Source organism: Doryrhamphus excisus, chromosome 19, assembly GCF_030265055.1.
Source record: "Doryrhamphus excisus isolate RoL2022-K1 chromosome 19, RoL_Dexc_1.0, whole genome shotgun sequence".
Taxonomy (NCBI): Eukaryota; Metazoa; Chordata; class Actinopteri; order Syngnathiformes; family Syngnathidae; genus Doryrhamphus; species Doryrhamphus excisus.
Window position 1 is genome coordinate 5,163,785 of NC_080484.1, and position 27,527 is coordinate 5,191,311.

At 39.3% G+C, this 27,527-nt stretch overlaps 2 protein-coding genes across 7 annotated transcripts in view; both read right to left on the reverse strand.

Annotated features, from left to right (window-relative positions):
- Positions 1–4: 4 nt before the first annotated feature.
- On the reverse strand, positions 5–24,224 carry LOC131106981 (transmembrane protein 132D-like). 3 transcript variants are annotated; one of them, XM_058056587.1, is made up of 11 exons: positions 24,042–24,224; positions 21,691–21,756; positions 19,320–20,169; positions 14,785–14,928; positions 12,350–12,521; positions 9,941–10,084; positions 7,573–7,781; positions 6,415–6,589; positions 6,228–6,341; positions 5,970–6,161; positions 5–4,028 (listed from the first exon to the last, which is right to left on the reverse strand). In XM_058056587.1, the coding sequence occupies exons 2-11, from the start codon at positions 21,749–21,751 to the stop codon at positions 2,805–2,807; spliced, it is 3,285 nt and encodes a 1,094-aa protein (XP_057912570.1). In that variant the 5' UTR covers positions 21,752–21,756; positions 24,042–24,224; the 3' UTR covers positions 5–2,804. The 3 variants fall into 3 exon arrangements, with proteins under 3 accessions (XP_057912570.1, XP_057912569.1, XP_057912571.1); XM_058056586.1 differs by lacking the exon at positions 24,042–24,224 and adding an exon at positions 23,834–23,936; XM_058056588.1 differs by lacking the exon at positions 24,042–24,224 and adding an exon at positions 22,549–23,716.
- Positions 24,225–24,845: 621 nt separating this feature from the next.
- rimbp2a (RIMS binding protein 2a) overlaps positions 24,846–27,527 on the reverse strand; it is a 73,157-nt gene continuing 70,475 nt past the window's right edge. For all 4 annotated transcript variants that reach the window (XM_058056580.1, XM_058056584.1, XM_058056583.1 and 1 more), the window contains one exon: positions 24,846–27,007. In XM_058056580.1, the coding sequence (XP_057912563.1) occupies positions 26,783–27,007 (225 nt within the window). In that variant the 3' untranslated portion in view covers positions 24,846–26,782. The remainder of the gene's footprint in view (positions 27,008–27,527) is intronic.

Consider the following 27,527-nt stretch of genomic DNA (forward strand, 5'->3'; position numbering starts at 1 on the left):
AAAATGCATTATAAAAAAAAAAACATTTATTGGCAATATCAGCAAGGAAGCACATGTAACATTTTCATCTCAAAATAATATAAACTGCTACATGATAAAAGGCTTTGATATATTTATACTCTATGTACATAGAAAAGATCATTATTATTCTTTGATTTCTTTCTCCAAAGCAGGGGTTTTCAAAATGGAAGCCATAACCCACCACAGAGAGTATCATGTCCATGTATTTCCTGCACTCTAGTAGCAGACTAACTCAGTCAGTCTACAGTATATTAGTATGCCCTTTTAATGCAAAGCAACACAGTTTGAATGTGGTTATTTTCTGCACTCTCGTAGCACACAAATTCAGTGAGAGGATGGTAGCTTTGGGATGCACTGCTAACAACAACAACAAAAAGTGCCTTGATTTTATCCCACAGTCTAGTAGCAGACAAATAGACTAGATTATAGCAACAAGCGGTATTAAGAACTTAATAATAAAAATAATAATTCCCTGAAGGCAGAGGTGTCCAAAGTGTACCCTCTGGACTATTTGTGGCACGTGGCTGTTTTTCTATTGGCCCGTAGCACATTCCAAAAATATAGTTTAGTAAGAAAATGACAGCAAAAGTGGCACAATCAGCAGTATTATTTGAAAAAAATAAATTAAAATGATTAAGAGGAAAAATAGTTGGAGTCAAACAAAATACAAGTACTATTTTTTAAGAGAATAGCTTCTTATTATGAAAAATAATATTGTAGTAAGATAAAGCTGAAATATTACAGAAATACGTTATTTTGTTAAAGTCATGGTACTAAAAGGAAAAAAATTATAAACTTGTAATTTTTGCAAATTTGGGTTGCAAAAAAATAATATATTATGAGAATGATAAGTCAAATACATAGACCAAAAAGTTGTATTCTAACAAGAAAAAGTAAGAATAAAAAAAGAATAAGATTGCAATATTATGAGGAAAATACATAATTTTTCATCGCAAAGGAAAACGTTCTAAAATTATGGGGATAAAGTCGGGATATTATGCAAATAAAGTCATAACATTACTAGAAGAACATTTTCAAGAAGCAAGTTGAAATAGTTAGGAATACATTTTTAAAAACAAGAAAAAAAACAAGCGAAATGGACAAATCAGCTGTGATTTGACAAGAATAAAGTCAAACTATTAGAGAGAAACATCATCTTCTAAATTTAAAAAAGGTCACAATTTTACGGGAATAAACACGTAATGTGATTAAAAAAAAATTCATTTTAGTAGTACAGAGTTGAAATATGAGAGGAAAAATACATTCGTTTGAAGTCATATGATGAGAAACTAAACAAAATCAAGTTTAAAATTTTTGTATATATTTGTATATATAATATATAATTTTTTAAAAATATATTTATTTTATTTTAAGTCATAAACAACAATGGTAAAATTAGGTTGGGGAAATGTTCTAATATTTTGGGAATAAGGTCATAATATAAGAGGAAAAGTTTATTTAATTACAAAATATAAATATTTAATATATAATATTGAATATATTATTTTATATTTAATAATATAATAAATGAAAAAAAACAACTAGGATGTGGAAAAAAGACCAACGAGTGGCTAAGTTTGGACACCCCTACCCTGAGGAACAAAAAATGCAGTAGAGTTTGCACTTGTTATTTCCTGCACTCTAGCAGCAAAGTAATGCACTCCAGATAACTAAAGAGGAAGAATTGCTTTTAGTCTTACATGATATGTTCCAAATCATTTTTTCAATTGTGACGCTCTGTTGCTTAAATGAAGTGTTTTTATTGCAAAATAACTCAAACGTAAGACATATTACTTCTCTCCTCCGACTCTGGCCATCTTTCCATCCTCCTAGACCTCACCGCAGCTTTTAACACCATCAGCCACTCTATCCTACTGTCTCGCTTCCAGTCATACCTCACAGATTGTCAACGGTAGCTGCTCCTCCTCCATAGCCCCTTGACCTCAAGGTGTTCCCCAAGGTTCGGTGCTTGGTCCTCTCCTCTTGATCCTCGACATCCTCCCACTTGGTAACATCATCCGTCATCATGGCCTCAGTTTCCACAGCTATGCGGATGATATTCAGTTATACATCTCCACCACCTCCATCAACTCCAACATCTACTCCACCCTCACCAACTGCTTAACCGACGTCAAAACTTGAATGGAACACAACTTCCTCAAACTCAACAGTGACAAAACAAATATTATCATCATTGGTCTCCAAAACATCACAAAATGCATTTTTTTCATCTTAAGAACAAAGCCTGACTCCGTCCATCACTTGCGTTCTCTGCCGCTGAATCCCTGATCCATGCATTCATCCCGTCCAGGATCGACTACTGTAACAGTATTCTGTATGGTACAACATCCAAAACCCTTAATAAACTGCAATATATTCAGAACTCCGCTACTGTGAACACATTACCCCTGTCCTTAAAAACCTTTACTGGAATTTGAATAGCCAACATGCCTGAAATTGTTTAAGGGGAGTCTCACTCTCTCACATTTTGAAAACCCATGCTTTGTCCCCAAAGTGGTATAAATACATACACTATATATTTTTTTTAAAAGAATCAGGTTCATGGGCAGATATTACATTTCCAACACATACTTTTCATGTACATTATATTGCTAAAAAGAACATAAGAAATGTAGCCAATTGGACAAAGTCCATCAGTATTCTTAGGAACCTTGAAAAAGAAAGAGAAGACATTACTTCCAAAAAATAATATCTCCCACGTATACTGCATCGGCATGTGTTTCATAGTAGGAGTATAGAAATGGTTTTCACGTGGATAAACACTACTGAGTCTCTCCAAGGGGTTTAACAACAGGCCACGGCATGTCAGGTAATGGGATCTGGGGCCCAACAGGGGGCGGCGGCGGCGGGGGTGGTGGCGGCTGCTGCTGCGCTTGCAGTTGCTGATTGGTCCAGTGAAAGTCCACGCCGTTCTTCTTGAGCGCCGCCAAGTGCTTGATGTCCAGCGTGGTGAAGGTGGTGAGCTGCACCTGGTTCCTCTTACTGGTGGGCGAGTGCAGGGGCTCGCTGCGGTGCGGCCTGGCCAGCAGGGTGGCTGAGCGGTTGGCCATGGGGTCCACCACCTTCCTGTGCAGGTGCTGCTGGGAGCTGGTTCGGCTGCGGCCCAAGGTGGCGGTTCTTTCGGCGGCGGCGGGGTGGTTGACAGCGGGCAGGGTTCTCGGGGTGCTGCGGGTGAGCGTTGACACTTGAGGGGGTGCCACCCCCGGAGGATTTTTGGGGGTTTTTTGATTGCGGAAACAGAACCGATGGGATGCGCAGTTCAGCAAAAAACCAAAGATGGCGATACACAACACCCCCACCAAGGAATAAATACAGATTTCCAAGTCGGACAAGGATCGAAATGTGCGTATTAGGTCGCTTTCGATGAATTTCGGGGATTTAGGAGGCTCTTGCTTGGATGCAACGTCCGCTTTGTTTGGCGTGGAATTTGGGTTGTCCAGCATGTTGCCAAAGTTCCTCTTCTGTCCTTCTTCTTTATCAAACACCCCAAGTGTGGTATCGCTACGTTTGGTCGTACTCAAGGAGCTTTCAACTGTCGGAGGCGTGACCGTCAGCTGAGAAGTCTGAGCGACATCCGACTGCACCGTGGTGCTGAACAATGTGCTCGTTTCAGTCGGCACCTGACGTGTCGTCACCGTCGACTTCACTTCTCCCACCATTTCCGCCGCACCCCCGTTATTTGTCTCGACACCGGCCGGGCCTCTGCCCTGGAAGTCGATCCGCAACAGTCCCGTGCCGACTGCCAGCTTGCTCTTCCTCCTGGACTTCTGGCATTCCTCGCTGATCCGCAGCTCCACGTTGACCAGCGCCCCTTTTCCACCGCCTTCGCCCCGCGCCACCACAAACGTGGACAGCGGGCTGCGTCGGACGGTGGCCACGGCCTCGTCCGGCGTGGTGACACTTAGGGAGTAGACGCTGCGGTCGAAGATGGTCAGGGGGACGACGGCGCCGTCGCTGAATTGGACCCAGCAGCTGACGAAGGCTTCCTGGCAACAAGACAACAACAACACTGCGGATTGCAACATACTCAAACATGGTGTCATTTCAACCCAAATCTGGCACATCACACAGAAATCCATTTTACCAGGAAGATTCTAACGTCCCAGTTTTGACAAAACAAAACTTGTTGCCAAAAATACGTCTCAAGACTTCTTAAAATGTCTCCATTGTGCCCTTAACAAACTAGCCCGCAAAATGGAGTGGCCAAACTTACAGTTCATTAACAGTTGGAACACTATAGGCAGATCCCAACCATTCAATGTTTTAATCAGCAGTATTGTGAGTAGCTTTAATATATTTGTGTTTTATTACCAGAAACATTATAAAAGTGTCAATTCCACAATGAAATCTGTTTTTTTATACCAATTTACCAATTTACCAATCCAATCCCATTTCCTGTAGCTAATGTGTGCCTAACCTACATTTTGGATTTCAATATGTTATGACTCGCCCCGAGCTAATTATCGTAGTCTGTCATTGACGTTGTCTGTTTCGGTGGCGACCAGTGAGCAGTCACCTCCTCCGGTGATACGGCGCCTAAGTGCTGCCGCCCTCCACCGTATCGGCGGCACGTTTGCAAATGGGCACACTGCCACGGCGCAAGTGAGCTTTTTAACTGAACAGATGTGCCGCCGCCCCCTGCATGCTAACTGGCATGTGATTGTCTTGACTGTACACGTTTATGCATGTTTTTGGAAAAATAACATGTAATGACCACATTTCCGCTACTATTGTTGTGGTGCCTCTGACAAAGTGTGTCCAACAATGAGTGCTCCTCAGTGAGGCAGCTGGGTTGGACGCAGCGCCCTCATGTCATTCTCCTGAGCTCCCCTGCACCAGCGGTGCGTAGGTTAACATGAGGTTAAGTTCATACAAGGTAAGTTAAGGGGTCTCCAACCAGTAGCTCATGAGCTCCCAGTAGCCCCTAAAGCAGGGGTGGGCAAATATTTTGACTCGTGGGCTGCATTGCGGTAACAAAATTGTCCGGGGGGCCAGAATATATATTTAACACTATATTTATTTTACAGTTTTGTGTTGTTTTTTTACTAAATAAGACATCTGATGGCCCGATTCAAACGCTTGGTGGGCCACATGTGGCCCCCGGGTCATAGTTTGCCCACCCTTGCCCTAAAGGCTTTTCTAGTAGCTTTCCAAAGGGTTCATTCATTTATTAGCAACTCCTTTACTGACAAAATTTTAAAAAGTGGGTTTTGGCAGTTATCCGGAAGTTCTCTGGAGCGCTCGGGAGTGTGACCAATCACAGCGGAGTGGGCATGCCTGGAGCCGGGGCATGGGTGGAATAAATTAGAACAGACTATTTTGGAAATCCAAGGAAATACTGCTGGAATAGGTGCAGATTCTGGAAGATCTAGAAACTTTTCGTGTGAGTTATTGTGCTTAGCTGCTCTATAGGAGTCCATAAATCAATACAAAGGGCCGAAAAATGAACATTAACAGAATGAGAATATGTTTATGAATTGTAGTACTATACTGTTAAATGACCTCAAATTGGAAATGAATTGTATATTGTAAATCCAATTATGAATACATCCCAATGCATTTGAAATAATTGGATGCAATTATTCAATTTTATATGTATAAAATAAAAATAAAAATAAAAATAAAAATAAAAATAAAAATAAAAATAAAAATAAAAATAAAAATAAAAATAAAAATAAAAATAAAAATAAAAATAAAAATAAAAATAAAAATAAAAATAAAAATAAAAATAAAAATAAAAATAAAAATAAAAATAAAAATAAAAATAAAAATAAAAATAAAAATAAAAATAAAAATAAAAATAAAAATAAAAATAAAAATAAAAATATATTTACAATATCTCTTTTGTATAATATATGATGGGATAGGAAAATACATTAATTTATGAATTAAAAAAATCATCACATTTTTAATAAACTACAATTTACCTGATTAACCTGCATGACGGTCTCTTGGATAGTTGCCATGGCAATGATGGCACTGTTAATGGCCGGGCTGGGCTGCAGGGACAGCGAGAATTCCGACACCAGCTGCACCCCCAGCTCCGTAACGCTGACTTTATCGTCCACCACTGTGACGCTCCTCTCGGCCAGGACCGACGATGTGAGGGGGGAGATCACCTGGCAGAGGAATCCCCATCGGTATGCAACATATGTCATGTTTATGTCTGCTAAACAATGTCCCACCTGCACAGTGGTGCGGCCCACAGCCCGCCCTTGTAGCACCGCTCTGTGCTGAACCCTGGCCACCTCTGGGTCCGCCACTTTTAGAGTATAGCGCACTAGATTGGTCACGTCCACCTGCCCGTCAAGGAGAGGCTAAGGAAACCTGTTTGGTGTAGAACCATGCCAATATGTGTCAACGCGTGTCTACCTGCCAATCAGGACCGAGGAGGTAATCAACAGGCTTCCCCCCGGATAGCAGCGTGTCCAAGTCGGCCTCGGCCACAAAGTGTGTGAGCACCCTGAGTGTGGAGTGCTGAAACTGCAGCATGCAACCCCTGCCTTTCCTCATCTCCTCCTCCTCCTCTTCGCTATTCCAAATGGGCCTGAAACACAAAAATACACAACCATTACATCAGAGGTCTCAAACTCAATTTACTTGGGGGCCACTGGAGCTCGGGTCTGGGTGAGACTGGGCCGCATCAGGTTTTCAAAAAAAAAAACGCATTTATAAAAACAAAAAAAATTTAAAAACTTCGCTTTGGTTCCAATTTTCTACAAGAAAAGCTCTGATAAAACATTCCACTGTTCTCAAATATCTTACTTTTTATTTTTCTACACAAAATAAGATGAAAAATAAATAAACAAATCAAGAATAAAGAAAACCAATCAATCAGTAATAAATAAATAAATATAATAATAATAATAAAACGGCAAATAATAAAAACTTAAGAAACCACATATAGTTTGTGGGTAGACAAATTATTTTTTTCAGATTAAAATGAACAAAGCATTATTAGAGCCCTGTAGACATGACAAAACACGACTATAGTCACATTTATACTCCCTAGACCCCTACATTACATGGTTTTATGAAGCATTATAAAGCATTACAGTGGCTTGCTTCTTTTAATGTAATTGCATGGTTATTAGTATTGTCTTATAGGACGTATAAACGTCCTATTTTCTGACCCACGGCTGAGTATTGAGCGTTTCAGGAAGTGGATGCAACCAACTGTTATCGTCAGGCAACCATCATCGTTCATATTGAGTTCAAAATAATGACTTTACTGCACTGCAGTGGACGAAAAGCCCACTAACCTTTATCTGCAGGGCAAGTGTACTTCCTCTGCATCCTACATGCTGGCCACTAATGCACCACACACGTCGTTTTTAGGATTGAATATTAGTAGGCCAGATTAGCCAGTTTGACTTGAGTCTGATCTTACCAAAGTATATGATAAGGATTAATACCAGAGGTATCACACTACGAGATCGTGTCAGGTTTTAATGTTAGCTCTTGTGACAGCCCTAATTAACACCATACTAACTGGATGAACGTGACAACGCAAGACGGAACGGGCCTTACTTGTGGTTGCTGGTTGTAATGGGAACTCTCCAGCCCTTGATTTGGTTGAGTTCAGGGTCGGCCACATCGATGGTGAGTGGCAGTCGGGGTATCCAGACGCTCATCTCCAGCTGCGCGCTCAGAAAAGTGTGCATGAATTTGATCAACAGTCTGCGCTTCCCTCTGGACTCCCTGCCCGTCACAAAAAGGTAGTCGCAGCGCTCAGACACCTGCGTGCAGATAAATAACAACTACCTTAACTTTATTCATTTTAATTTAGCACCACCGAAGACAGCTGGTATAGGCTCCAGCATCCCTAGTGAGGATAAGCGGCATAGAAAATGGATGTATGGAAGTGCTGCAAAGCATGCTGGGAAGCTGGAGGCACTCCCAGGTACATTTTAAATATCTTTTGCAATACTTGAAACAAGGTCAATCAATAAATGAATTAACTGCCTGTTTGTTTTCGTTCTCTCTCTCTACCAAACAGGCTGGATGACAAGAGTGTTCACTGAGTGCATCTGGGAGACAGTAGAGAGGGAGACCACCCCCACACGCCACCCAGTGTCTCCATGTCTTGACTGCAAAATATACATGACAAGAACTTTTACCAGCCACGTTGTGCTCTAAGCTATGTCTCCGTCGACATCATTACGCAAAACAATGACCTGCCAGACGCAGTTTTCACCCTCTGTTCAAATTACAACGAGCATCTTGACCTGGGTGGTTAGCAATTTGCACAAAAACAAAAGTGGTCGCCGCAGTGTGATGACTACTTTTTTTTTTTACATCACCATGTATTCACCGTTCCTCCATTCTACTATACATTATGTCATTGACAGCCACTCACGTTAATCACAGCCATCTGTTTTTCTCCACAGCTATCCAACAATTTACACTGAAGAGGCTGACAAAGTGTGTGACAAAAAAATTACGGAGCTGTTCAATTTTAGTGGTTTTAGTGCGCAGGATGAAGATAAAGAGAGCAATTAATTACTTTTCTAATATAAAAAATGCTGGCACACATAAAAAATATAAAAAATATAAAAAATATAAAAAATATAAAAAATATAAAAAATATAAAAAATATAAAAAATATAAAAAATATAAAAAATATAAAAAATATAAAAAATATAAAAAATATAAAAAATATAAAAAATATAAATATATATTTTTAAAAATAATTACAAATAATTAGTAATAACATTAATAAAAAAAGCTCAAAAAATATGTCTAACATTTTGGGCTTGGGTTCAACACAGCTGTGTGTTAAATCTTAACCAATCAAATGAACGCCTCTCATTGCCTTAAAATGCGCCGGACCGGACTGCGCATCGGAGGCCGCCATGCACGTCATTCACCACGTACGCCACCTGGTGGGACACGTCATCTGTTCCTGACAGTTACATTCAACACAGCATAACACTAATCCAAGCATCTTACTTAGCTTACCTTTGATGGTATATTTGCGGTACCTCTTCCAGTACAGTAAAAAATATATCCTAAAGGCCAGATTTTAACAACAAACTTTGTATTAATCATTGGTTTTAGTTGTTATTAATTATTAGTTGCCTAAAGGGGCACTTTGTCTGTTTCCACAAAGTCAGCACTGCGTGTTGGCTCATTTGTGATTGGATTACTAACAGGAGGGGCGGGAGGGACGATCTGGCACGACCACGGAGATGACCGATGAGTGGAGCTGTCTTGTGCTTTTTTTCCCTGGTGGAGTTTTCACTAGTAAAATGTTGATTCCGGGGGACAAACCATTTTTTTTGGCATCGTTAATGGAATCTTCCATAAACGCATCATTAACGCCTTAACTGTGGCAGCCCTGATCGTTTTTAATCAACATATGTCTGAAATTTGTTCTGTTAAAAAAAAAAAAAAAAATATATATATATATATATATATATATATATATATATATATATATATATATATATATATATATATATATATATATATATATATATATATATATATATATTTGCCATGCATTTGTCACAAACTCTTTTCCGTATTGTCCGACTACATCATCATAATTTTATATGCTTAGCTGCACCATTGAGTATTTAATGGAAAAAATATGTTAATGCTAAGAGGTCAAATAATAAAAAAAATACATTAATATGCTCAGTTTTGCAAACAAAGCTTTATCGCTATCCTTTAATACACGCATAATATGTGTGTAATATATATATAAAGTCTTTTTCCAAGCTTTAACTTCCATCAGATCACTGACATGGCTCTAAGAGGGGTTGCTGACCCCAGCAAAGCTTAACCATTCAGCCATACAATAACAACTAGGTTACGTATGCCTATAAGGTACCACTGTATTGCCATTTATAAACATACTCTCACTTACTCACGTTAATGGAGATTTTCTTACCTTCAGCACCTCTTGGTCGGTGGACCTGCAGGTGGCAAAGCTGCTCACGTCGGTGACGGAGCCGTCGGCATACACAGCAAAAGTTTTCACAGGTACTTTCACCATTTTACCAGTCAATGCTGCAGTATTCAACAGGTTGGAGCTCTGAGAAGGCAAAAAAATAATGTTACAATACCTATAAACTCAGCATGTACATCTTCAACGGGAGTTCAATATTACTTTAGTTGTATTTCATTTGATTATACATGATAGTTGGAGATTTTATTGGAATATTTTTAAAGGTCTTGAAGATGACAGCCCCCGGAGTGGTTAATCTGGATTATAATTTACAAAAAAACCTGGTATAATACTGTGCTATCTGTCACAATAACACCTAAACCTGATTACATTTTAAATCTCCTGACCCTTGCGTCACCTTCTACTCCTACACGTCTGTCATAACGTCTGACCTGGCTTTATTTTTAGGCTTTTAACTCGTCTTGCTACATGGATTTAAGGATGCTTTCCAGTTAATAAGATCTCAGCTGTTTTAATTTATTTCAGACGCTGCGTCTAAGAAGCTAAGGTTTTTTTTTTTTTTTTCCTTTTCCTTCCACAAGAACTGCTTGTGTGCTGAAGCATCGGGCAGATGTTTTGCAATCTGAGCTCGGTCAGATTGACAGCTGCTGACCGCAATTTAAAAAAAGACATGCTCTATTAGAGCCGGCCATACTGACCCAAACATAAGCCAGTGGATCAGGACAGGGCGAGGACAGCAGCAGGAAATAATGTCAGCAGTGATGTAGGCGGCGCCATGCTGCAATCACCTCCTTCTCTTTGGCTGTTTAGCGCATCGCCGTACATTTGCTGATTTTTGGTAAAAAAATATATTTTAAATTTTTTTTCAAAATATAGGCAGTTTTTTCACCCCCCCCCCCCCAAAAAAAAAAAATAACATAATAGTTACCATAAATCAGTGAAAATTGAGGAGTCGGCAGCAGAATCTAATCTACAGCAGTCATGTTTATTGCAAATGTTGATTCAAAAGCAGAAGAGACTGTATAATAGGTATTTTTTTCTGGGTGTATCAATTACTTTTCATGGTATCACCATTGTGTGTACGTATAAGGAAGACAAGGTTTTGAATTTGTTCATTATCTCCAGTGTGCAATGAGGTGTTTCTTAACATTTATAACTGGTGGGAGGAGCAATTGCATGAGTTATATGACGCATACTGCAAAAAGAGCATGTGTAGGAGCAAGCGTACATTTTGCTATCTATATGTGTGTTATTTTGTGTTTATTTATTTCTGTTACGCAAGCTTGTGGTTCTTAACATTAATAATTGGTAGGAGGAGTGATCGCACTAATTATGAGACACATACTGTGTGCTGTTTTGACTTTGCAAGTTATTGTGAAAGATGTTGTTTGTTAAATACATATATATATATATATATATATATATATATATATATATATATATATATATATATATATATATATGTATTTAACAAACAACATCTTAACCTGTGTATAACCGGTGGGAGGAGCTATTGCATTCATTATATGACACATACTGTACGTATTGTATGTGTGCCTGTGCGTGATCAAGCAGCATTGACTTGGTGTATAATTTCTTTCTATTTATTTCTATTATGAAAGGGGGTCTTAACAGTAATAACCGGTGGGAGGAGCTAATGCATTTATTATATGACACATAATGCATGTATTGTATGTGTGCCTGTGCGTGATCGAGCAGCGTTGACTTGGTGTATCATGTATTTCTATTTATTTCTATTATGAAAGGGGGTCTTAACAGTGATAACCGGTGGGAGGAGCTATTGCATTTATTATATGACACATACTGTACGTATTGTATGTGTGCCTGTGCGTGATCGAGCAGCTTTGACTTGGTGTATCATTTCTTTCTATTTATTTCTATTATGAAAGGGGGTCTTAACAGTAATAACCGGTGGGAGGAGCTAATGCATTTATTATATGACACATAATGTACGTATTGTATGTGTGCCTGTGCGTGATCGAGCAGCTTTGACTTGGTGTATCATTTCTTTCTATTTATTTCTATTATGAAAGGCGGTCTTAACAGTAATAACCGGTGGGAGGAACTATTGCATTTATTATATGACACATACACTACGTATTGTATGTGTGCCTGTGCGTAATCGAGCAACTTTGACTTGGTGTATCCTTTCTTTCTATTTCTTTCTATTATGAAAGGGGGTCTTAACAGTAATAACTGGTGGGAGGAGCAATGACAATTACACGATACATACTGCATGCATTGCATGTGTGCCTGTGCATGAGTGAGCCGCTTTCATTAATTGGAGTCATTCTGTTTATTTCTCTTCAGCAAGGTGGTGGTTGTCATTAAAAACTGAATTTTATGGGGCGTGACAGTGCATCTTCTTACCATGACCAGAGGGGCCAGCCCCGCATACTCTCTGAGGCTGGTATAGATCTGCATCTGGCCCTCATTCCTGACGTTCCCCGGCTGATCCAGTCGCCAGGAGATAACGTGAGCCTCGGCCTGCTCTGAGACGTCCTTTACCACAAAGTCCACTTGGACAACCTCCACAAGACCCCTGTCATGCAGAGAGATCTGTTTAAATTGTGTCGACATTACAACCTAAAAGCTTCAGGAAGAATATTAATACTATTTTTACCCAGCTTTTAACACTAATGTGTTAAAAGTCCCAAATGTCCCAAAAACGTTCCGCTGGTGTTGATGGGTGAGGTTAAACAAGTCAACATCTGGGACAGTTTCTGCTTGACATGAAAGCTTTTATTAGAGACTTGCATGTTTAAAAAAAAACAAAAAAACACCTCCATATGCACCAAAGCTCATTTGTAACCGTATATATTTTCTTCAGTGAATACAAGCGGTGCAGGTAGCTTACTGCACTGCCAAAGTGTGTGAGAGGGAGCCGGAGAAACATGGAAGGGGTTAATGCCCTTATTTCCTGGAAATCCCTCTATTAGGGGGGACATTAAACCCTCCGTCATATCACTTCAAAGCACAGTGATGGGAATGTGTGTGTGTGTGTGTGAGGGGAGGGGGTGGGGGTGGGGGGGATGTCCTGGTGAGCCACAGTACATGATGGGACACAACTTGGAATATCTCTCCTTTCGGACCCCCCCCCCCCTTGTGAACGTGCAAGCGCTTAAGCCTGGATAACGGAGCCGTGATTATGGATGATTACGGATAAGTGGGTCGGGCCGGACGGTGGGTGGGCGGGGTGGCGAGCGGTGGTTACTGCGTGGGCGGGAGGTTGTTGGGCAGAGGTGGACTCTGTGCCAGCAATGTAACTAATGTGAAAATAGTATGCATGTATAGTATACATTTGCTTCAATATGACGCTATTTAAAAAATATTCAATTAAGCATTTTCTTTGTTTAAGTTAATATTGAAAAAAATAGTGAAAACTGACTTTTTTAAATTCATTCCACACACTAGTGGTGGGGAAAAAAACATTCATTTCAGTGAACCGGATCATTCCAGTTCATTCAGTAAAAAGATCTGTTCATTTTGTTCATTTCGTTCATTTCGTTCATTACGTTCATTACGGTCAATTGGTCGTTAGCCTGTGATCTCCCCCTGTGCATAGACCCGGTCAGCCATGTCGAGTCGGTCGGTTCACTCATGTTCACGTTTATTCCGACTCAACACGCAACAACACGTGGTCATGAACAAACGGGTCCAAAGAACTACTTCTTTTTTTGAACAGAATGAAAGGTGTCACCGACAGTGTCTGTCAATCTCTCGGTTTCAGTCTTTCAGTTAGCTAAACCCCACCCACCCACAGAGGAGGGGTGACGATAGGATAAGACAGTCAAGCATGCAGATAGTCCCGCCCAAAAAGGAACAGTAAACTGACTCTCCAGCCAATAAAAAAAAGCATTTGCAACTTAATGGACTGAACGGGTATTTTAGGGGCGGTGTCCTCGTTCATTCCGTTCACGAAAAAGAACTAGTTCTTTTGACCTGTTCGCTCATGACCGACACACCACGACCACACACTCCCAAATGCTTCGGTGTTGTGCCGCTAGCTGTCGACCCCAATTTTATAGGAGTTGATAATAAACAGCAATTCATATTTATAAAATAAGACGCCATACAGCCATGTGTGTTAGATCCAGAATCTGATCCGGACGTACATCCGGACGGTCCCAATTTCTCAAGAAAAGAGGTTACTTTAAGACGTCTCTCAATGGTAAGTAGCTTTAGTCTTGTATCGTTAAGTTTTACATAAAACGTGTAATGTGGGAATACGTGTGTTTAAAAAACTGATTGTTGTGGGAAATTAGCAACCCCGCTCCCTGTATGCACACTCTATAATGCTACACAGACAACTGCTTTTTGCTTTGACTTACTTTGCTCTTCTGATTCTTTGACTCGACCAAGTAAAGTTTTTTGGGCTAGTTCAGCTACATACTAGCCCATGTTCACGAAACAGTCCAGTGTGAAATTCCGTTGACATATTATTATATTTATTTTTTTTGCTGGTAAGGAATTTGGAATTCATATCACCTCGTACTTCGGTATGTGACAAAAAATAAATAAATATAAATTTAAAATTTAAACATTCAAATTTTTTCAAAATTAATAAAATAAAGTTTAAAAAAAAAAAATTATATTCGGAAAGCAGGACGTGAACAAATGTAACAGTTACTGATTGTAAAAGTACCAGATGGAGGGGTAGGATTTAATAAGCTTTGCTTCTTCCTACTCCTTTTGGACATGTGGAACTGTGAACTGATTATGTGATGCATTCAATTGTAATCTGATGCATGTTTAAGTGAAATTAAACCATTACCATTACATTATATGTTGGTGCACTGACTGACCTCTTTGCAGTGAGGACCTTCCGCCGGCACATAAAAGACACGGTGTTGGGTATGACGACTCTGCCGGGCTCCACCTTGACATCCCATAATGCCCCGTCACTGGGTCGCACCGTGCTGAACACCAGTCCTGATTTCGCTGTTGTCCTGGAGACACAAATACCGCTTAGAAGAAACATTAAAAAAAAAAAAAAAAAAATATATATATATATATATATATATATATATATATATATATATATATATATATATATATATATATATATATATATATATATATATATATATATATATATATATATATATATATATATATATATATATATATATATATATATATATATATATGCATAATGGTACAAGTGTCGACTTCAATGTAGAAACAATAATTCAATGAGTTGAGTTTGTAGTAAGCAGACTAATCAATTACCATTGAGACAAGGTCAGGGTCATACTCCAAATACAGATAGCATGCACTAAAATGGGCGTACAAATGCTGCACAAACCTACACCAGACAAGCATAAAGATCAATATGTGGATCAATAACCACTGTGGTCATGAGGGAAAATCTCTCCATAACATCTATATGAATACCTCTTAAGCTAACGCAAAACTTTGAAAAGGCGTAGAGCAGGGGTCTCAAACTCAATTTACTTGGGGGCCACTGGAGCTCGGGTCTGGATGAGACTGGGCCGCATCAGGTTAAAAAAACGCATTTATTAAAAACTAAAAACTAAATTTATTAAATTTTTTTAAAAACTTCGCTTTGGTTCCAATTTTCTACAAGAAAAGCTCTGATAAAACATGCCACTGTTCTCAAATATCTTAATTTTTATTTTTTCTACCCAAAATAAGATGAAAAATAAATAAACAAATCAAGAATAAAGAAAATCAAACAATCAGTAATAAATAAATATTATAATAATAATAAAACAGCAAATAAATAAAAACTTAAGAAACCACATATAGTTTTTCAGATTAAAATTAACAAAGCATTATTAGAGCCCTGTAGACATGACAAAACATGACTATAGTCACATTTATACTCTTTTTATTTACAACATATTGCGCAACTGCAGGGTCTTGAGACACATGCTAACTCGCAAACTAGAGAGCTAGCGACCTAAACGGTAGCCTTCAAGTTATTTCCTTTAAACTTAAATAGCCAAAAACTTACCACTTCCGCACGGATAGGGAGGATAACTATTAACAGTTATTTGACCTTTAACATGAACATTAATCAAACGTAATAATTTTTTCTGGGTACATACCATACAGCATCCATATCAAACTTGCGCGGGCTGCACTGACATTAAACTTTCATATCAAGGCGGGGGCCTCAAACTAGTGTCCTGCGGGCCACATTTGGCCCACGGGCCGCGTGTTTGAGACAACTGGTGTAGAGCCACCCTATCTAGTCCCCAATATCTTAGGTCACAAGAACTTGATGCTGAGTTGCCTTGGTGATGACACATCTTGCCACGCTAAGAATCACACTCCAATCAGCTGTCAGCGATGCCTCTTTTAAAAATAGACATTTTAAATAATATAGCCCCCCCCCCGGCGGTGCCTAACAGGTGGGTATGCATGAAAACGCACATACAATATACTGCAACACGCACACAGATGCGCTCCCTTAATCCCTACCCATAAGGGTTAACCTCTTGATTCATTTTCAATCAGGACCGCAGATTATCCCGCCGAGTCCCCCGCTGCTGGAGTGGACTCAATCTTGGGTCCAAAGACGTGAAGTAGAGCAGGGATGTCTCCTGCAGGAGCTATCTACGCCAAGTTCCTTAGTCACTTATTTAGGAGCGGGACTCTGGGCCAATCTCTTTCTGGATGATGTGACGCTAGGTCACCGGTACAAGGACGCACGCGCTTGGCTCCTACAGTTAGATTTGGAGTGGTCATTTCAAGTGAAGAAGGAGGTCAGCGTGGCTTCACCTAATCATGTAACTTGCGATGAGGGACGCTGAGCCGCATCAGGCCACTGGGTCAGTGTGTTTCTACTGGGTCAGCCCACTGACCATAAATGAGGCGAGGACTGCAGGGACTGATTCACGTGCAGGTTTACTCCACTCTTAGATTAATACGCATATCTTCGCATGTCTCTCCATTTTGCTGCAGATTATGTGCGGCATGTGCGCGGCATGATATCACTAAATCGAGGGATTAGATTATACATATAGACACACAGCTCAGCGAGGAGAGGAGAGGAGATAGAACAGCTTCACAACGTGATGTAGTCTAATAGGCACGGGTGTGTTTTCATTCTGTACTACCTTTTCTGCACTATGAAACAACATGCAGTAATCCCTTGTTTACTGCAGTTCATTCCAGACTCGACCGTGATAAGTGAATTTCCTCCAAGTAGGATTTCGTATTTACAAAAGGAATATTTTGGTACAGTAAACCTCGGATATATCGGACTCGGATATATCGGAAATTCGCTCACAACAGACAGATAAAAAAGAACCGATTTTTCTGTAATGCATTTCCAATAAAAATTCATTGCATATATCGGATTTTTTATAACGGATTTCGCCTATTTCGGACAAAATCTCCAGTCCCGTTCCAGTCCATTTCCATTAAATTTCCCTCGCATATATCGGATGGCCACATCGTGGCGCTAATCTTGTTGATGTCACTGGCTATTGTCTTTCTCCTGGCTCCAGATTTAGGACAAATATAAAAGTGAGTGACGTCAATAATACTAGCACAGCAGTGAATGAGATCTTAACCTCACTATTGGAAATAACGTAGGCCTGACGGGCGTAACAGGGCCTATCTTAATTAACAATTTGTTATGCTCAGAGTCCAATAAAGTTAAATTCTCATTACCTTACGTCTCTTTTCATTGCCCAGTCCAGGTACATTGGAAACATAGTCAAGGAAGTGCCTTTTTATAACGGATAAAATCCGATTTACGCATATACCGGATATAAATCCGATATATGCGTAAAACGGACATTTTCCGGTATACACATATAACGGATTTCGCTTATATCGGACAAAACCAGTGGGAACAATTGAATCCGATATATCCGAGGTTTACTGTAGTTACAGCAAACCTGTGTATGACCTAAATATGGCTTTTAACATTATTAGAGCCCTCTATACATGAAGTAGCACCTCTATATTCACCTTTACACTCAAATCACCCAATATATTAGCGTAAATAAGACTTTTAGATCTAAATAAGACATAACATAAGCGCACATGTTAGCACTGAGAGACTTTCTTGTGGTTTTATGGACATTGTACTTTCTGCCGTGGCCATTGTCTCATCAATGTAACATTACTGACCAGTGTAAAATACTACATATCACATAACATAGTATATACAGTATTCTCTGGAATATTTCCCTTACAGTGGAACCTTGGTTTGCGTCATTAATTCGTTCCAGAAAGTCCGATGCTAAACAAATGAATTTTCCCCAGAAAAACTGGGGAATTCCAATTTATCCCTCCCAGAATGTTAACACAAAACAATATTTTTTTCAAGTTTTACAATTATAGTTTTGGATGTTCAAATGTGCAGTATACAGTATAAATGTAAATGATTAGGGTTCTGATGATTAGGGGTCCGATTCTTCATTTCGATTCCGGTTCCTAACGATTCCGATGCTTTCCAAAAGGAAGGGTCATAAAAAGTTAGTATGGTTGAAATGAGGGCACTAACCAAAGTTCTTGGATGAAATGTCTATATATATATATATATATATATATATATATATATATATATATATATATATATATATATATATATATATATATATATATATATATATATATATATATATATATATATATATATATATTCATTTTCTACCGCTTATCGTCACAAGGGTCGCTGGGGGGGTGCTGGAGCCTATCCCAGCTGTCTTTGCGCGAGAGGCGGGGTACACCCTGGACTGGTGGCCAGCCAATCACAGGGCACATATAGACAAACAACCATTCACACTCACATTCATACCTATGGACAATTTGGTGTCGCTAATTAACCTAGCATGTTTTTGGAATGTGGGAGGAAACCGGAGTACCCGGAGAAAACCCACGCATGTACGGGGAGAACATGCAAACTCCACACAGTGATGGCCGAGGGTGGGATATACATATATATATTTTTAATAATATGACCTTTGTAAAGGTGTAAACACAGCCTAGGAGTCTCAAGGACAGTTTACAATTTGACTATTCTTCAAACAAGCAATTGCGATTAGCTGCCAAAGATCGTCTGGCAAAGTCCAATCCGATCTCTGAGGACCAACTCTGTTCGTCTCTCTTTGATGACTTGTAAACTTCCATTTTAGTTTATGCTATTAAAGAGTTAGCATACGTCAAAAAATTATGTGTGTGTGTACGCAGATAAAAACAACAGGGTGGGTTTGTTCCCAGTGAAAGGTCTTGTGAGTGTGTTATGTCTCTGTGGTAGATAAGCATGTTGCTGTACTTTGTCTAAAACAGAGGGAAAAATATTCCATTCCTATGAGAGCCATTTTGATTGTGGGCAACACTGCACCGTTACTCTTACCTGAGTGTGAAACTCTCCAAAGTGGACGGGCTTGTCAGGAAGATGTTAAAAGTCGCCGTATCGTTAGTCTTCAGGGGCTTGGGGGAAGTCTGCACCATCATAGCGCCCCCCAGGTTTAGGCGCAAAAAAGGAGGCTTCCCAGGTGGACCTTGAAGCAGCTTCACGCTTCCTATCCTTCTCATTGGCGTTCCTGTCCCATCGCGAGCCCCGCCTCTCCCAAATCTTTGCAGGCTATCCTGAGGCACACACAGTCTGGTCCGATCCCTTCGACTCTGGAAGTAGACCTCCACAACGTTCCCATGGAGCCCCTTTGTGGAGTCACCTCTTACCATCTCTTGAGTGACCGCGTTGAACCATGCTGGTTCTGGTCTTAGCTGCGCCACACAGAAGCCACCGTGAGACACCAGACATGCCCCGCGGACTTCCCTCGTCCCCCAAAAGGCGTACGCCGTGACACAGTGAGCTTCGTCCTTTTCTTTTCTCATCCCGACCTCACCTTCTCCAGGCATGTGGAAGAGGATCTTAACAACCGGCAACGGGGAGCGAACCTGGCGGCTTAAAATGAACGGCAGGATTTTGGGGCCTCGAAGGAGCAGGTCTGGTGCAATGGGGGCATTCAAGGTCAGCGGTCCGTATGATGCGTTGAGAGCCGGCTGGAGGCCCCAGGGACCTGGATCAGTGATGAGGAATGTCTGAGTTTGAGTCTTCAGACTGGAGTTCCCCTGCGACCCAGGACTGTCCTGCCTCAGAAGGACATGGTCCACATTGAGCACCTGGAGGCTGACTGAGGGATAAACAGGAAGTGGCGCTGAGGGCTCTGGATCTGTTGGAACCTGTTGGCTTTCAACAGCTGGGGGAGGAAGGGACGGAAATATGGAGAAAAAATAAATGTAACATCTACAGTTGCATTATCTTAAATACCAACGAAGGCAATATAATATGTCTCTCTTCAATTGCCGTTGTTCAGTCGCGACAAAATCCAGGTTTAATCCCAAAATATCTCACAGACTTATTATAGCTAATGAATGATATTGTAAGGTAATCCATAAACACATGGAATCGGAGTCACAGTGTAGCCTTTAGCCTGGTTTCAGGGCTAGCATTAGACGCCAGCAGGCTACAAAGGCGTGTCTTCATGATGGAACATCTGTTGTATTCAACAAAGACCCCACACCCCCAGACAGGGTGCATTATGTATGGAGACCTTGAATGCTAACTATTCAACGTGGGCGTCAGAGGGGACGCCAGGGTACGCATGCGTCACATTTTGGAGCTGGCGGCAGGCTGCGGGTGAATTGTCTTGCCCCCCGTGACACAATATAGTATATTGACTTGTGTTCACCTGCAGCAAGTTTTGAGGCTACATTGACCAAAGCTAGTCAAAGCTAGTGCTAATGTAGTCGATGATGTTGCATTCAGGAACCGCCAAGAAAAGTATGAAATCATTAATCTTAAACATTACCAGTGAAGCATAAATACATTAACATGTAAAAACTATATATGCTGTATATTTTACCATTCGTGCTGCACGGCAGTTGAATGCTTAGCGTGTAGACCTCACAGCTAGGAGACCCGAGTTCAATCCCACCCTCTGTCATCTCTGTGTGGAGTTAGCATGTTCTCCCCGTGTGTGGGTGGGTTTCCTCTCACATTCCAAAAACATGCTAGGTTAATTGGTGACTCCAAATTGTCCATAGGTATAAATGTGAGTGTGAATGGTTGTTTGTCTATATGTGCCCTGTGATTGGCTGGCCACCAGTCCAGGGTGTACCCCGCCTCTCAGCCAAAGACAGCTGGGATAGGCTCCTGCACCCCCGCCACCCTTGTGAGGGTAAGTGGTAGAAAATGAATGAATGAATTTTACCATTATTATCAAGTATTTGTATTGTAGTATTATAGTAATAGCAATGTGGTGAATGATGTGTTTTCGGAGGAAAAATTGACTATTTCCAGAGGAAAACAAATTTCATTCATTCTTTCATTCATTCATTTTCTACCGCCAATCACAGGGCACATATAGACAAACAACCATTCACACTCACATTCATACCTATGGACAATTTGGAGTCGCCAATTAACCTAGCATGTTTTTGGAATGTGGGACGAAACTGGAGTGCCCGGAGAAAACCCACGCATGCACGGGGAGAACATGCAAACTCCACACAGAGACGGCCGAGAGTGGAATTGAACTCGGGTCTCCTAGCTGTGAGGTCTGTGTGCTAACCACTCGACCGCTGTGCAGCCCGAAAACAATTTTTTAAAATAAAATAATATTTTTTATGACTTTTGCAGACATAATAAACATATATAAACATAATAAACATAATAAAAAACACAACCTGCCTAAACATAAATAAAATGCAAAACTCACCCTGTGTTAGAGCTGCAACCATCAACAATGGAGACACGCACCGCAAGAGAAAGTTGAGCATCTTGTCTGCAGATTTAGAAAAAAATATTTCTATTAAATACATATAATGTGGTGATTTCCTCTCATTGCAAAAAAAATGTTTCTTTATCCTCAAAAAAGTGTTTCCTCGTCGCATGGGACGACTTGAAGTGTGCAGACAGCAGACAGGATGACTGTTCCCATGGCTGGAATCAGCCAACATGTGTGCAGTGTGTCAGATTAACATCAGCCACGTGGTTCCACATCGCCTGTGGAAGAAGCGCTGCGAGCAAATTAAATGCACACCGGGGTCAAAGGGATCAGTGGCGTCGCCACGAGTCACTTTCAATTTGATCTCACAAATGACGAACATGACTCCACGCCAGAGGGGGAATTTATTCCGTAAAATGATTACTATTGACATCACGTGGTCCACATTCAAACATTATTTGGTTTTATGGAAAAGATGGGATTACAATGCAGTTTGGGAGTAAAGTAAACATACTGCATCACACACCTATAGAAATAATCCTTCATGCTTTACTGCTGTCAGTTATCAGTTATATTCCCCGTTGCCAATCATACACATGCTAATATGTCTACTATACATTGATTGTGCTTTTTATCCTGATTTTGCTTTTACATACTGCATTTAAATATATACACTCAACATTTGGAGTATACTTTTACCAAAAAAAAAAAGGCTTCGCTATACATCTTAAAATAAACTGCCAACATTGCATCAGTCAACTACAGACGGGGGAGCAAATAGGCTAACCTAGCATGATGTTGCAAGGGGCAATGTGTAAAAGGTGGAGTTTCTTGGAGCTAAATACTCACTCACACATGAACTCTGCAGTCACACGTTGCTCCAAAATACAAATAAAATACAAAAACAATAACCCGTCGTAAGAACACAACGTTAACTAAGCAATATACTACAAGATACATATATTAAAATATGCAAAAAAAAACAAAAAAAACAGTAAGATAAAGCAGCATCCAAGTAATTTGTTGCTCGTTTTGGTCAAAAATTGTCATCCAGAAACACTTTTGTTTCCTGCTGCTCATTTTTCTGACTCATTTTCATCTTTTACTTCAAAGATGTTTGTGGCCAATCAAATGACACGTATTGCTAATAAATAAAAGCACACATACCGTATGTATAGGCTACATCATAAAGATCTTTGTATTTGAATGACAGCTATTATAGTAACATAATATAAACTAAAGACTAAACCACAAACCATAACAAAACACAAAACTAAAAAATACAGGTTAATTTTTAAAAGTGTCTTCCAAGTAACCCGAATATGAAACACTTTTCATTTTAAAAACACCAAATTAACGTTTCCACTGGCAAAAGTGAGTACTATATGTATACAATACCATACTCGTCGGTACTAGTGACGGTGCTATTACCCAAATATGGATTCTTCCAATACCACCTATTCAAATGTTGATAGTGCCGTCATTTGAGGTTATGTTTGTCTGAAACATTTGTGCATTGTATTTTTGTTATTGTTTAAAATACTAATTTCCCTTGATATACAAGGGGTGTGAATCTCAGCACTGAGGATGATTCGATACACAGTACTATGCACTGCCAACTATAGCATACTTTAACGATACATTAAATTTTCTGGCAATACGATGCGATATACGATAATCATGTAGTTCAAATCAATGCAATCCGACACAATATGGTGCAATTTCTTGCGATATGATGCAATTCAACATGATGCAAATAAGCAAAGGGAAAAAAATGGAATTCAGTATGGTCCTACACAAAGAATTTTGGCTTTATTCCTTCTAGGCACTTACTACTATAGGCAGTAAATTCAACTAAAGTGCTGTTTGTCTTTTTTTTTTTACTATTCCCCACTTCTTGTAAATTATTTTTGCCATCTTAAAACAGCAACGACTATGCAATTACAATAGCAGTGGTTCAGTGGTTGAGTAAAACAGTTAAAAATCACTGCTGTAAAAAATACAGTACGCAGCAACAGCAAAGTTAAATTTCCATCAATGTATTCGTTATATTTATTTACATGTTAATTATTTTAAGCAATACTTTTTAAAATTACTAAATTAATAGTGTATGATATGAAAGACACTTTTTTACCAGGCAAAGTATCCGATCGGTACCACCAATATCACTTTTTAACATTCATGTGGTGTAAAGACTGGCAGAGCAATCTAATATACGTCCGTGTGGCAACACGTAGCTGATTGCCCCGTTCCTCCAATAGACTGAGTGATGCATGGGGGCGAGCCCACCACTCGTGGGCCCTCATTGGTCGAGCTAATTCGTAATGCTAATGCTAACTTACCGGGTTGCTGTGCTTTGCGTCAGCATGTTGCAGTATTATGTCCCAGTTTGCTGCAGTGCTCCGTTTGTTTGTTAACCTCAGTTCCCACTTGAATAAAAGTTGTCTCTTAGCAACGTTCAATAAAAACGGCATAAAATCAGTTTGACTTTTTCTAGTCAGCATTCTGGCTGGCTGTCGCATTCACTGTACCCTGTTTTTTTACAGGACTGTTTTAAAGTTTTCTATTTCTTGCCATTATTTTAGTTTTTGTCAGGTATTAAATATTAATTTACGTGGGACTGCGTAGTAGGTTATCAACTGAAGACACCGGAGATAGGCTAGCCGCTATGTTACTTTACAGTGCAGCTTCCGACCACATGGTGGCGGTAATGTTTCAGTCAGTTGTTTAACAAGCTCACAGAAGATCAAAAGAAGACAAGTCAACTACAAAAAGCGATGGAGAAGTTTTTAAAAGAAAAAAATGAAGACAAAAGTTGTGCCAAAAGTAGCGAACCCAGTGTGTGGATCATGTTATTATTCATTAAACTTTATTCAGGTTTTAGGTTGTTAGCTTGTTAAACTGTGACTGTATTTGATTTATTAGTGAAAACAAATGAACGAGATCAATTACATCTATACAGTGTAAATATTTAATGGGCCCCGGGCCACTCTGCACTAAAAAAAAATATACATCAAAAAGTTTAAGAACCACTGCTTTATACTGAATGACATACCAGATCTTAAACGGAATACTCACATAAGCCTGTTAGGGATATACTGCCATCGAGTGGTTAAATTGCGTATTGCAGTCTAAAGCAAATAAATAAATCCAGACATTTTTTTTCTCGAAAATATCAAATTTTAATTTGGTTATAAAAGTTTTTTCACATGCACACCCACACATAATCACCATAAATACTGTCCAATATTTTTTCCTTTTTTTTTGGTTCACAAACATAGCACATACGGTGAACTACACATCTGACTCCAAAGGACACCATGGGAAATGTAGTCTTTTGTGTGTTGTTTGCTTTTTTTTAATCTCAGTGCACTGGAAAAAAAGGCTGTCGTAAAATCAAGTAGAAACATTTAAAAATGATCTACAAATGGATCCAAGTAGAAAAGAGACAAAAAATTACCCATTCATAAGTGAATATATGACAGCCGTACTGTTTCTACCTATATATGAATGGGAAATAGACTGATAGTGAATTAAATTAAACTCAAGCAAAAACAAAGAAAATACAAATAAAATGCAAAAGTTGGTAAATTGTTCAAATGTTTTTATAGCATCCATACCCTATTTTGACTTTGGAGGTGGAATATCTACCTTACTGATATAAATTGTTTGTATTGATTGTAGATGTTAGTAAGTTAATATTATTATTTGGCAATAATTTTACTTGATTTATAATAAACTGACAACCATATTTCAAATATACAAATACAAGCTGATAGCTGTGTAACATGGTGTATAGTCCTTATGGTGTGTAAATACAGTACAAATGTCATCTGTACATACTGTAAATATCAGCTAGAAAAACATGAAAAGTTAGTAATTCTTTTGATTTGTCCATTTTTCTATACGAGGTTTTTAGCGTGGCCTTTAGTTTATTAACATGATGAGACAACAGATGAGTGCCTCACCTTCAGGAAAGTAAATCATTAAAAAAAAAAAATAAGAGTACTAAGGTGCAAGAAATTAAAAACATATATAAGACACAACATTTTGCATTGAATTAAACATTTCATTACTTCTTTTGACCCCCACTCTACAAAAAAAAAAAAAAAATTTGGTCCATAAATATTTAGACAATGATACAATTTCATTTAATTTCACCTCTTTTTGGAAGTAGACTTCAGGACAAACTCGTAAATTCTAGTGTTTGTGGTGTACATAGCCTCAAGCTAAATGCATTGAATGTAATGTAATGTCTACACTCTGATAAGTGATTTTTTTTGTTTTGTTTTATTGATTTTTGTCAAGCTGCCGCAAACCGCTTCCCAATGTCCTGACTGTGTAGCTGACGTGCTAACCACTCAGCCACTAAAACAGCCTTCAATTGCATATAAGACAATCCCAAATATAAGACGATCACCTCTTTTCAAGGACCTTTTTTTCTCCATGGTCCATTTAGGGACACATTATTTAAGGTAAAAAGTAAAGGATATGGTATAACAGTTAAGTGGAGACACTGCTTCATTGATCGCTATTATCTTACAATTAGCATCAGAATAAATAAATACATATATAAACAAATAATATAAAAAATACAAAATAAAATTATTTAAAAAAATGTTACAAATTAAAGCAAAAAAATAAAAAAAAAAACATACAACATAAAAAAAATAATAAATAATCAAATAAATCTCTGCTGACTGGCTGTCAAGATGTGAGTGGCCTGGGGAAAATTCTGTAGACGCCAAATATAAGACGAGTCCCTTCTGGGGGACAAGAACGGTGCTTGAAGACAACATGATAAGAAATTGTGTCGTTATCCAAATCGTTATGGACCAAAGTGCTTGAAGGAGGCGAGGCGTGTCATGTTCATGTTGTCCTTCTAACAGGCAGTAGTTTGGTGTTTGATGATGGATTCAAACACACATGATAAAAGCATGTCTGATGGGAAATACATCACAGTCATGTTTTTGCGGTGCACTTCTCTCATGTGTTGGCACGATACTTTGGAATGACAGAAGACGTGAATGATAAGTGTTGGAAATAAACAGGGGGCGGGGCTATACTGTACATCGAAGATCATCTACTTGGCAGGCGACAAACGCTTCAGTAACTTCTTCCCCTTGGAGAGGAGTCCTTTCTTCTTCTTGTTGGCTAAATCTTGGGCTTCGCGGGAATCCAGGGGTACGTGGAGGGGTCCCCGGGTGGGGCTGAGGGGTCGCATGGTGCCGGGCAGCAGTGGGCGAATGATGGGGGACGGCGCACGAACGGGCGTGGCGGCGCTGTCCACGGCGGGATCGGTGGCAATCTGAAGAAGAAGAGAGGCGATGGAGGAGGGAAGCGACACTTTCAAGGAAGCGTGATATAACCGACTGGTGTTGACGGATTCGTAAAGTTTAAATCCACTTCCCTTGGGACTGAGTGGTACTGGAGGTCAAACAGCAAATCAGAGAAACTAATATTACCGATTTATTGAACACAACGTTCATTGTTTCTCTCTCTCTGTTTTGTTTTTGCATAAAGTGATTTTTTTCAAGCAAAAATGTCTAAAACTGATTCTACCCTGCTCACTAAATGTCAGCCATGTAACATTGATGAAACAAGGAAGTACAGTACAGAAACAGGAAGTAAAAGAGAAACAACATGATACTCTCCCAATGCTAATATGTGAGTCTATATGATGTCTTCTTTTCTCTTATTACGGCAATTAAATTGGCTAACAGGAGTGCAAAAGTGACTATAGGGGTGTTACTTCATATGTGGAAGGCTCTAATAGTGTAAAAACTCATATTTAGAAGGTAGTTTTCTAAGCTCTAACGTCCAAAATA

Bases quoted from the DNA above. Each gene is read 5' to 3' on its own strand.
- LOC131106981 (XM_058056587.1), bottom strand. From the start codon at position 21,751: ATGCTCAACTTTCTCTTGCGGTGCGTGTCTCCATTGTTGATGGTTGCA. The intron at 6,342-6,414 runs GTAGACACGCGT...CTTGACGGGCAG, and splicing joins TCCTCGGTCCTGATTGGCAG to GTGGACGTGACCAATCTAGT. The intron at 4,029-5,969 runs GTAAATTGTAGT...TCTTGTTGCCAG, and splicing joins CCGTCATGCAGGTTAATCAG to GAAGCCTTCGTCAGCTGCTG.